This window comes from Chelonoidis abingdonii, chromosome 3, assembly GCF_003597395.2.
Source record: "Chelonoidis abingdonii isolate Lonesome George chromosome 3, CheloAbing_2.0, whole genome shotgun sequence".
Lineage (NCBI taxonomy): Eukaryota > Metazoa > Chordata > Testudines > Testudinidae > Chelonoidis > Chelonoidis abingdonii.
The window spans coordinates 210,579,924-210,592,238 of NC_133771.1; the positions used below are offsets into that span (position 1 = coordinate 210,579,924).

The 12,315-nt window shown below is 39.9% G+C and overlaps 1 protein-coding gene across 4 annotated transcripts in view; it reads right to left on the reverse strand.

The window, feature by feature from the left end:
- The window catches only part of MCM8 (minichromosome maintenance 8 homologous recombination repair factor), a 33,204-nt gene extending 20,950 nt beyond the window's left edge, over nucleotides 1-12,254 (reverse strand). The window contains exons 1-8 of one of the 4 annotated variants that reach the window (XM_032779077.2): nucleotides 12,043-12,254; nucleotides 9,912-10,078; nucleotides 9,628-9,702; nucleotides 7,950-8,032; nucleotides 7,646-7,795; nucleotides 5,452-5,555; nucleotides 4,733-4,931; nucleotides 2,596-2,681 (exon numbers count right to left, since the gene is read on the reverse strand). In XM_032779077.2, the coding sequence (XP_032634968.1) occupies nucleotides 2,596-2,681; nucleotides 4,733-4,931; nucleotides 5,452-5,555; nucleotides 7,646-7,795; nucleotides 7,950-8,032; nucleotides 9,628-9,702; nucleotides 9,912-10,041 (827 nt within the window). In that variant the 5' untranslated portion in view covers nucleotides 10,042-10,078; nucleotides 12,043-12,254. Of the gene's footprint in view, nucleotides 1-2,595; nucleotides 2,682-4,732; nucleotides 4,932-5,451; nucleotides 5,556-7,645; nucleotides 7,796-7,949; nucleotides 8,033-9,627; nucleotides 9,703-9,911; nucleotides 10,079-11,164; nucleotides 11,280-12,042 lie in introns of those variants that run through there. The other 3 variants (XM_032779075.2, XM_075064495.1, XM_032779080.2) reach the window with 3 other exon arrangements.
- Between the last annotated feature and the right edge of the window lie 61 nt (nucleotides 12,255-12,315).

The window sequence follows — 12,315 nt, forward strand, 5'->3', positions numbered from 1 at the left end:
ACAATTTTCAGACACGCCTTATCACTCTTCGGAGCCTTAGCACCCACCCCCAAACCATAATCCACTACCTGCCACTGCCCACCACCCAGAAGCCTTAATACTGTTGATTTCAGTGGGGAGGGAACCATGACATGAAACTATCCCTCTCCCTGTTGGAGCCAGCTCCCCCAAATTTCAGCTTTTGTGGAAGAAAAGAGGAGTCATTGCTCCCCATCCCCCAGTCCATAAGTCTTAATTATGACTTGCCCTCAACCCCTTACTCCTTGAAGAGGGCAGCAGTAAAGGGGAAAACCTTATCACATCATGGCTGAGTAAACCATGAAGGCATATAACACCCCCTAAGCCTTACAGTAGTTGCTATCAACCTCTGCAGATGCACCCGCACAGTTGCACTTTTCCTGAGGGGTGGGAAGGTCCCAGAGCTCAGGCTCCAACCCAAGCCCAGAAGTCTACACAGCAATGAAACAGCCCCCCAGCTCAAGCCCCATGGCACAGGCCAGCTGTGGGTTTTTATTTGCTATGTAGACATACCCTTAGGGTCTGCTTTAAGGCTCAGCAACTGCATAGGAGATAGCCTCCTTTCATAGGCAGGTGTGGAGCACGCTAGCTTGTGAATGAGCAGTGCATCCCAGGCACCGCATACTAGTAGGAAACACATCTATTAGTCCCAGCAGTATGGCTGAGGCTGGAAGCCAGAGAAGGCAGGCAAAAGTGAATCTGTAGAGCAAAGGATGCAGAGGAACTGCATGTGAGGCTTTTTCCTGCTTGGAACGGAGAGAGAACAGCTCCTGGAAAAAGTGAAGCAAACTACCTGTGCCCTGAAAAAGTGCCCACTAGATTACCAGCTGAGACAAGCAAAAAGATCATATTGGAACCAAATTTGAATCCTTTGAAGCATTTCCTATACTCTGTATTTGAAGTAAAGCAGGAGATCTAGGAAACACCTCTGGCTACTGCTACTAGGAGACAGTCTGTACTGTCAGCTGTGTTTTGTTCCTGAAGGAGAGATCTAGCCCCTTGCCCGGTGATTGACAGGTCTGATCCTCTCTCTTCAACTTCACAGCAGAGGTAAAGCATAAGAAAAGAGAGCCTAAACAAGGAAGAATTTATTTTAGTCACTGAAGTGAACAGGTAGGCTGATTATACATAGGGAGCAGATCTGTTGCTAAGCAACAAGGTGACATTTTCACAGTCTATTTTTATAATAGTAAAATAATTTTTTGTTTGTTTGTTTTGTTGGTCTAAGTCAGACCCTTAACATTGCTGTAGTTTACTATAAACAGTTTACTATAAAATGTTATTTTAAAAGAAGTCAGAGTTATAGCAAATATAAAATATTACTTCTGAGACACTATACTGATATTAGGAAGGCAGAGGATATCAAGTTATTTAGTCCCCCTGATAACACCCACCTGTCAGATTACCACAGAAGTTGTTTAACAACGGAGGTACTGTACCAAAAAGCCCCAACCCACAATGCGAACAAATTAGGACACCAGTTCTGCAAAGACTTACACATATGCTTAATTTTACACTCACTCACTCACTCACTCACACTCTCTCTCTCTCTCTCTGAAATCCTAGCTCCTCATAAAATTCAGCTGTGCTGGAATAGGGCCTAAGAGCTTTTCCAAATACTATGCTGCTTAACTTTACATCCGTTCTAAAACAAATTTTAAAAAAATCAATTTCAGAAATAGTTTTGATTAGTTTAGACTAGAAGAAACATTTGACGTTTATATACCACTGCCTTGATATAACGCCACCCGATACAACACGAATTTGGATATAACGCAGTAAAGCAGTGCTCCCAGGGGGAGGGGCGGGAGGGCCTGCATACTCTGTTGAATCAAAGCAAGTTCAATACAACACGGTTTCACCTATAAAGCGGTAAGATTTTTTGGCTCCCAAGGACAGCGTTATATCGAGGTAGAGGTGTATTATTTATTTCTACTGCAGTAATACCTAAGGGCCCCATTTTTTCTATTCTTATACAAATAAAAGACAACAAAGCCAGTCCCTGCCACAGACAGCTCACAATTTAAGGTATATTTACTTGATTAGATGTAGAAAGCAGAAAAATAGGGAAACGATTTAAGTATGCATACATCATTTCTATTCCGGTTAGCTTGTGTTTTTTTCAATACAACTTTAAACCAAGATTTTGACACTAAAATTCAATACAACTCATTCAGCTCTCAGTTCATGTAACAATGCCCTGCTAGCCAACCATTGTGATGTTTTTCTTACAGCTCATTCATTACAGAAGGTAATTTATAATGGATGTGATCACATTTATAGAATGGATGCGATCATGTTCACAGCATGACCTGAAACAGTTCACAATGAAGCTATAGTCTAGATAAGAAGAATTTCAATTAACCTATTATACTGAGTAGGGACAATATATAATATGGAATAGTGCTTTGGTAAAACAATTATTTTGTAGCATATTCTTTTGATCAATGCTTTTTTTTTTTACACAATGGATAATATGAATAAAAATGCACATTTGCTTTAATAAATGTGATATCCTTTCAAATCTGTTAAACTAAATTTGTTTGTGAAAGGAACAGACACTCTAAGGTTGCTTACTTAATAGACTGCCAGTCCACCGTAATTGTTAAAGGAGAGCTTCTAGCTGCAGTGAACGATCGTCCATGGCACTCAGGCAGAGGACACTGTAACAGTATGAATTCACGGTCAGGATTGACATAAAGAAAATTATTCTCTTTATTACAATAGTTTAAGGTGCCTCATTTGATTTTGAAAGACAATGGTACTCTGGTGCGCAGCTCATTAGCAACATATAAAAAGAAAACCTACAGTTAATCTTAGATTAGGAATACCAGCTGGTATGGGTATAATTAATGGAAAACTGTCACACAAACAGGTTTCAGAGTAGCAGCCATGTTAGTCTGTATCCGCAAAAAGAACAGGAGTACTTGTGGCACCGTTTAAACACCTCGCATTAGATTCATAGATCATAGAATCGTAGAACTGGAAGGGACCTCAAGAGGTCATCTAGTCCAGTCCCCTGCACTCAAGGCAGGACTAAGTATTATCTAGACCACCCCTGACAGGTGTTTGTCCAACCTGCTCTTAAAAATGCCCAATGATGGAGATTCTACCACCTTCCTAGGCAATTTATTCCAGTGCTTAACCATTCTGACAGTTAGGAAGTTTTTCCTAATGTCTAACCTAAACCACCCTTGCTGCAATTTAAGCCCATTGCTTCTTCTCCTATCCTCAGAGGTTAAGAAGGTTACGCTTGGTATCATCTGCAAGCTTTATAAGTGTACTCTCTATGCCATTATCTAAATCACTGATGAAGATATTGAACAGAACCGATCTTAACTCCTAGGCACCAGAAAAAAAAAAAACACAAACGTGTTAATACTGTATCTTTAGTGTCTGTTATTTTTATTTTCAGGTCCCTGCAAAGGAGAAAACTTCTCACTTGGTCACATAATAGTAATACTAGACAGACAGTTACCTCATTATTATTCTGTTTATATATCTTGTGGGGTCTTAGATCAAGCTAGGAAGAATAACAAAACTGAAATACAAAATCCTGGACAGAGCGGGTCAAAAGTCTTTTAGTGGAAAATGCTGATTCAACAAAATCAAAATGTTCTATGCAAACATGTTGTTTCCATCTAAACTTTAGACAGAAATCAAGTGCATGATTTCCTGGAAACCTGCCTGCCTGCTGCTCCTTAGTTCCTTGACAGCCTGCTGGGGAACTGGGGCTTCCCAGACTGCATGCCTTGCAGACTACAACATTCACCAGCTCCATGAGGTATGTCTTCACAGCCAAATCAAAACCAAAATCAACAACAAAATCTCACAGCAGCAAGTCTTAGAGCCCACGTTGGCATTGTGGTGCTAAAAATAGCCATGCAGACATTCTGGCTCGGGCTGGAGCTCAGGCTCTGAAACCCACCTCCGCCTCCCTAAGCTTCAGAGGCTGAGCTCCAGCCCAAGCATAAACGTCTACCTAGCTATTTTTAACACCACAGCACAAGTTCCATGAGCCCAAATCTGTAGACCCAGGCTCTGAGAACTGCTGCTGCAGGTGTTTTTTTGCAGTATAGACACACCCATGGGCTACTCAAGCTCTGCAGCTGGCCAGTTCCTGGGCTACCCAGCGCACTGCCTCCCAGGCAGCTAGCCAGCCAGAAAGCCTGTGGTGGGCAGCCAGCAAACTGAAAAAAATCCATTTGGTAGTCCCAAAATGGAATTTTTCTGGAAAAATTGAAGATTCTGGTACAAAAAAATTTTTTTCCTTCAAAAATTTGAAATTTTTCACAGGAAGGGATTTTCATTTTCCAGCCAGCTCTAGTCCTAGATAAAACTGCTAAATACAGTGAGAACACTAAATAGACCTTTCTAAAAGGGGGTAGGGTGGGTTCAGGGAGAGGACAAGAGAGGAATTCTTTTAAATTTGTGGAAGTTTCTATACTTTTGGTTTTCCATTTTAAATGGCAAACAAAATCAAGGCAGCTATTTTTTTTAAAATGCCTACCTCACATGAAGACTTACACTAACATTGGGGTATACACTCATTTTTGTGAATCACTAACTTAGCTGAAGTATTAAATCCATTTCATCCCTCTTTAAATACTATAACTATTTTTTAAAATCTAAACACCACATGTGTTGACAGTTTCCAAATACAGGAGATAGCAAAGGGGAGGAAATTTTTAAGATAAAAAGTATTTTAAATTACCTTTGTGGGAAGGGAATATTTTCCATCAGGCAGAGGAAAACTCTGAATATACCCACATGTGCTGCATATAAAGGCCATCTTGGTGCATAGAGGTTTAATGTTGCTGACACGCACGACAGTGCCACGCAAAGCAACATATTTCCCATAACAATTAGCCCGAACATTCTTCAGTTGAGTCAACGGGTCATAGTTGTACACCCTAAATAAAAGGTTACCACACAATTTTAAAACGCTTGTTATCCTTAAAGAACAAAAATATTGTTATCAAATATGCATGCATGTATGTACTAAACACTAACAGAGATATAGCCAGAGGAAAGGTTTTATCAACAGAAGACAAATCTAATATTTTATTGTAAATCTAACCTCTACCCAGAATACATGACACAACTGTTAACTCCTATTACCCTAAGAGGAAGTGAAGGCTGCCCAGTCAAATTCTAATGTTCAGAATTTCCAAACTATAAGAGAATACATAGTATACACAACTTTCACTGTTCTTAACAAATACTCTTAGGTCTCATTTACTCTATAGAAACTACCATATATGGGGACCCTGTAATAACACAGTAAATCCCAGCCACAGTTTAACACATATTTCAGTCTTGCAGCACAGAAAGGACCAACATTTGATGGCAATTTTCCTTGAGAGTTTCTTACTCTCTCTGGCAAATGAATCTTTCAAATCCTAATAGAGAATTAATACAAACATCTTTTACCGTGCATGAATATGTGGCACATTTATTATAGGTTCTTCATCAATAGGTAATCCTTCTTGTTCCTGTAGTTCAGCTGCATACCTTTCCAGGTCCTTAGTTAATACCTAGATAGACAAGAAAAAATAAACACAGGCTAGGAAGAATCAGTTCCAAGGAATGGGTAATAGTATTTGTTGAAGGGGAGTTTTTATAGTGTTCTCCTTTAATATGCTGCTCTCCTCCCTGGGTTTGGCATGATAGTTCATTTGCAGATGAGCTTTGCTACCTTATCCTGTAGTTTTATACCTCTACACAACTCTGCAGAAGGTCTCATTGACTATTAAGCCCAACCAAGAGGATTATTTTACTGCTTTTGTACTTTTCCATTTGACAACCATAGATTTTCCTTCCATATTTTACATGGATCTTAAATTAACATCTTTGTTTTTAATAAAAAACGGAATGCATTGTAGCCTTATCAATGGATTGGTGATTGATTAATCAATCAATCAAATATTTATTAATCTCTTTGACCGGGGTAGTTAAAAAAGGTTTGGTCTCCTGAGGACTACAGCATCAGGAATATTATCAGCATCACTAAAATAAGAGACCCTACAAGTGCATGAGAAACAATTCTAATTTGTCACAGGTCCCTTTATCGACAAATCCACTAAGCAGATAAACAATCCCACAGCACTGAAATATGATAGCAGATAGACAGAGCAAAGTGTTTAGCCCGATGATTTGCATTGCTCACATCTCCCACTGGGAGATCCTAGAGTGCCCATCATTATCTTCCTCCTCCTCATCGTTATCATCTGTGGCTGTCATCTTGGCATCGCCCAATGCATCTACTCCCAGCACACAGGCGAGGCAACACCTTTTTATTCTGAGTTATGCTTATGCCTGCTAAGGTTCATATATATGCATATAATGTTCCAACCCCCTTTCCCTTATCCATACTTCCACACCTCACTAATTTAGGGGCGTTCTGTTTCTCATTGGCTATCCCTTTAGCTCCCCTTATTCTCATTAACATCTATATCAATGGGGTATCATAGCAACTTGAGGTTATAACAGAATCCTGCAAAATGTTACTATCTGGCATCTTGCAGTATTAAATGGCACATTGCACCATAGTTTTCAGTCTATTGCAGCATAGTTTTCAGAACATCAGCACTTATCACATCTTTTACTGTTATCTTACACTTTACTAGTACAAGGTTATCTATCTTCCAGTCAACTAATCATGCCAACCTGTTTCAGGCCTGAGGCCTTGTTTGGCTAAGCTGAATATTTTACAGGCCTGAGGACTATAGGCTCACTGTTACAATATTAATAAACACTTATATTTCACCTCTATATCCTAAAAATACTTGGTATCTTTTCTCTTGGCTACTACACAGAGTAACTTCTAATTCTAAACTATGTGTATGTACTGAGATCATTAATCATATTTGCTGCTACTGCAGAACCTGCATAAGGTGGCTAGGACTTTTTAAAGCACAGGACTGAGAGCCAGGAGATCTAGGGTCTGTTCACTGTTTTCCTATGTGACTTTGAACAAGTACTTTAACATCTGTGATTCAGTGTCCCATTTTAAAAAATGGGAATTAAAAAAAATAGAGTTGTTATGAGGCATAGCTCACTAAGCCCAAAGTATTATCAAGATATGATTTTGTAAGACACACAACAATGGTGGTGCACAGAGGAAGAGGGGTTTTTTTTGGTTTTGGGTTGTTTTGGGGGGGGGGGGGTCAGTGAAGCAGTAGATTTTTATAAGTCAGAAAACCTATATATTTCATATTTGGAGGACTTACTACTTCTACTCGTAACAATTGTAAATTAGGTCAAATTTTTGGCCCAGGAAACTTGATGCATTAAATTAAACCATTTAATCTTTAAAAATTAAGGCCTCAATCCTGCAAAATGTACTTGGGCTTCACATCTTTTGAAAGCCACACACTTCAAAACTATCAACCTTTAAGAATAAACTAAGTTGTTAAAAAGTCAATATTTCTAAATGTAATAAAGAGTTTAAAAACAGCAATTGAAATTTTCATAGCTGTAGTAATTATACATTTGTTTCTGGTTAAAAATGCTTCTGACAGTGAGCACTGGTCTTCCATATAAATGTGGTTTAAAACTTAAAGTACAAGCGATAATTACATACATACATCCTACTACTTAACATCTGTTTGGAGTCCATATTTACCTGATGTATTGCCAAACCCATGCAGTCCAGTATTTTCTGAGGCATATCCCTTAAATCAGTAGATATACTTGGTATCAATTCAATTAACTCTTTATCTTGTATCAGCTCTTTGTAATCCACAAGAATACTCCCTTTTCTTTCTATTTCATCCTACAAAACATTTCAAGTCACAAAACACATTTCATTCTGAGATAAAACAAAAAGTCTTGATTAATATTCTTGAGATACTGTAGCTGAAATCTAGACAAAAGAAAATATATACAGATCTATTATGCTGTTGTAGCAACAGTTGTAGGTATCTTACCTTATCATAAAGTTCAATGTGACGTGTAAAAAACTTTTCAAATGCTTGAATCTTCTGGACAAAAGGAGAGCTGCCATCATAAGCTAATCAGATACATATCGCATTAGTAATTAACCCAAAAATAATTATGTACATCAACACATCATATGCTTTATTTGTAACTAGAATTTATTATAGAAACCAATTCATCCATTAAAGACATTGATTTAAAAAAAATGGGTATTTTATTTAAATAATCCTTCTATGAGATTCTTTCACACACATTTTACCCTCCATGGTTTTTGCACCTCTCTCTCAAACATCTACAGAACAGCCACCTTCCTTCAAAGGACTGGATAGAATAATTTCTTGAGTTTATCACAATACAATTAAAGTTAATGAGACAGAAAAGAAAGGAAGAGAAAGGAAAGTTAGGTGGGAAAGGGATGCCAACTGTACCAACTTGTAAAACAGACCTATAATAAGATATGGTCATAGCAGGTCTTATGCCATCATGATGATGTCTTGCAGCATTTCACAGGACTGGTAGAATAGGTTCAGGTTGCCTTTCCTAGAAAGAGTGATATTTTTCCCCATTATGTTGTTTGTGTGCCAAGATTGGGGAATGTCTCAGTAATACTCTGGTTCTTCTAAGTTAAGAACTATGAGGATACATACTTTTAGCCAGGATGATGTGGGATCAATCCTCAAAGCAAAGGAAACAAAATTTAATGGAAGGGGTATTTTAATGCTTCTGAGTTGTGGGGTGCAGATGGTTGTCCATGTGGGGGGACTATCATGAGGCAGCACCAACGGAAGACTGTTGGTGAGGCATTATAGTAAATAATTGCATCTCCAGCAGACTGCAGATTTAGTATGATTTGTGAACTGCAATACAATTATCGAGCATCAGAATTTGTTCAATATTTTGGCTTGTGTTTAACATAGGTTGGATGAAGATGGAGCGCATTTTACATTGTACAACACTCATTTCCAGGCCTTTGCCCACAGACAGATTACAAGTTGTTCATTCAAATTTGTTTTGGATATGGGGGAAGACGAGCGGTAGATAACACTTAGCCACTGGCAACACTGGCCAGCAATCCATCTGATTTGGAGATAGAGTCCTTGAGTGAGAGTATATAGCTCTTTCATGCTCTGCATACACTCCAGGATCTTCTCCATAAGCTATTGTGGTATTTCAAATGTGGGGTCACAGCAGCCAACTCAAAGGATCCTGGAGTGCAACCAAGACTCAAAATCACTGGCTTAGATAGAAATCACAAAGCTCCTTAAGATTAATTAGCGCTTCAGAGCAGCAAAGGCTAAGATTGCAAAAAAGGGCAGAAAAAAGGAGGATTTGCTCATGTCTCCCTCCATTTTTAGAAGACAAAATTATTTACATTTTTAGTTACCATCTTCCTCTACTGTACCTTAAAAAAGGGTTTTAAAAAGGGTCTAAGAATGAACTGGTTTCAGAGTGGTAGCTGTGTTAGTCTGTATCAGCAAAAACAACGAGGAGTCCCTGTGGCACCTTAGAGACTAACAAACTAACAAGGACTCCTTGTTGTTGTTTTTTTTAAGAATGAACCGTAATGTCACTCATTTCTTCAACCCTCTAATCTATTTTCCCTCCTATAATACACAAATCTAGGGGATAAAGGGAGGTAAAATATTTATTCTAAATTATTTAATATACCGTCAGAGAAATAAAGCTTCCAGCCTTTATATGGAGTAATCTGGTCCAATGTTGACTGAATTAATCGAGGTTGTGCTGAAAAGTATGAAAATAAGATTGGTTAAAGCAGTGTAAGTACAGTAGCATCTCAAACTTTATCAGTTACTGTTTAGAGCACTAGTAAGCAAACAGCTGCAGCTGTTGCACACAAGAGCAGGTAAACATGCGCTGCTGCTTTAAAATACTCGATCACTGTATTCTAGCATCAGAGATTAATGATAATCTGTTATGTAGAACCAATTTACCAGACTCAGACTTTCCAGTGTTTCTTTTCCAGTCTCTTCCTCCATCTCCTCTTCCTCGCCATCTTCCTCTCCAGCCTTGAAAGCCACCTCTTCCTCGTCCAGACCCTTTACCTCTTAATTCGTTACTCATGTTATCGTGTGACTGAAATTGCAAACTGTGGATTAAACTGATAGGGTAAGACTGTCAATGAAGATTTATAGTAATAATCTATGGTGATTATAATAATTTAACCAAGAGTTATTAGTATATCGTCATTTTTTTTTTTTTTTTTTTTAGAAGAGAGGACCAGCCATATGTGTTCAACGAGTTCAGGTGATGGAAGTACGATTGGTTACATACTCACAGTGGGTGTGAGGTTAACTTCTCAAATTCTATAAAACATTGGCTGGCTGGCTGCCCAGCCTCCTCATAACAAATAAGGATTGCAAGTGCAGAATGTATTTTTTCTTATTTATACTCCCTAGTACTTTCAACAAGAGTTGGAATCTATCTAGGTTCTCAAATACCATGAAGATATGGATCATGTAAATGCCTTTCTCTTACATATAGATCGGTTTGGGGGACAAAGAGCTGAATCTAAGCCATCATTTCCCAAACTTTTGAAAGCTGAGCCCCACTTCAGAAAAATGAAACTAACTGTGCCCCTATCATGTGCTGCTAAGAGTCTACACATCTTAATTCATACATCTTGAGGACCCTTCCAGCTAGTCCTGTGCACACACACCCAGCCTCCCCATGCAGACATAGGGAAACACTGCTGTATATTTTATGTCTTCTCCATTCTTATATGCTTTGATGAGCAGTAAATAGATAACGTTGACATTTAAAGCAACACCAGTGGCATCTGAGGTAGCCCCCATTGAAATGCAAGGGGCAATTCACCCCTCAGTGCTTTTTCAGGCTCTCTGCAAACTCAGGCAGACGTATCACATGATTACATTTGCTTCATGTTTTGAAAGTTTTCTTTGTGACCACAAGAAATAGAAACTGGCTCCCCCCCCAATGAAAATTGGAACTCCGGAAAACTATTTAGAAACCAGTCTGCTCACTTCCACTCTGAACAAACCCATCCTACACTTTAAGAAACACTGATCTAATGTCAGAAGATCCTGTTATCCTAACCTAAACAGAAGACTAAGGCTAGACATCTTTATTCTGGTAAATCACATGAACAGATTAATTAATGTTCCTAAATCCTGTGACCAGATGCTCTTAAAGGAGAATTGAGATAAGGAAATAAGTGTTCATTTACCATGGACAGGAAAGTTGTCATACAGGAACATTTAGTAACTGGTTTTCTTATGACAAGGCCATTACTTGTGGAAGCCTTGGTCACCTCTACTCATTTAATCCCTATAAATATTTACCTAAATGTTTTGTTAGACCTGCAAATAAAATAAGTCTATTTAATTACACACACACCCCACTACCCCTTGTTGCATCCCATCTGCAGCACGACCAACTCTGGAGGATAATAATCAGGTGAGAGTTTCTGGGTTTATTAGTGCAAGGCCAGCTGTAGCACAGGCGCTTCCTAGATGGATGGAACCGTTTTCTTCTGTCATGAGAGATAACTCACCCCTCTGGCAGTTGGTAGGTCAAGGGAAGAATCATCCATCCCAGCTGTTATGTTGGGGGTTAGGTGGGGCTGGTCACGGTACTCAAGGTAGGGTGACCAGATGTCCCAATTTTATAGGGACAGTCCTGATTTTTGGGTCTTTTTCTTATATAGGCTCCTATTACCCGCCACTCCATCCCGATTTTTCACACTTGCTGGCTGGTCACCCTAGCTCAGGCCACAGGCTTTTACACAGCTGCCAGCAGGGTAGCTAGATTTAGGCACAGGCCAGACCTCTTACTACCTGGGCTAGTCCCCATCTTTGCCCAGAAAGAACGTGGCCCACGTGCAGCCCCAAGGCCCCGAACCCTATGGACAGAGCCGCCCCAGATGTGTTCAGCATTCAGGCCTGGCCCTGGTAGGCTGCCCCCAGCCCCAACGCGAGGCGGTTGTCTCCGCGGGTGTCACAAGCCGTGCGCCAGGCGCGCCTCGCGGAGTGACCCGCGTGTCTCGCGCGGAACCCCCGCGACGGACAGGGAACATAAAGCGACAGACAGCGGCCCAGAGCTCACCTCAGCACCTACTGTGCCAGCCCAATTGACAGACCTTAGCCTTTCTATTTTGGCGCCAGCTTTGTGTTATTTCCGCTTCCGGTACTAACACCAATCACAGGGTCGGATTGGGTCGATGCCCCGCCCCATCACGTTGCCATGGTTACAGCAAGGGACTCACCGCCGTCTCCCACTGGTTAAGGGTGGTTTCATCTGCCAAGGCCTATTGCGCTGTCACGTGATATTCCCTTCCTTCCCCATCCCGCTCCGCTTCCCACGCCCCCACTGACAGAA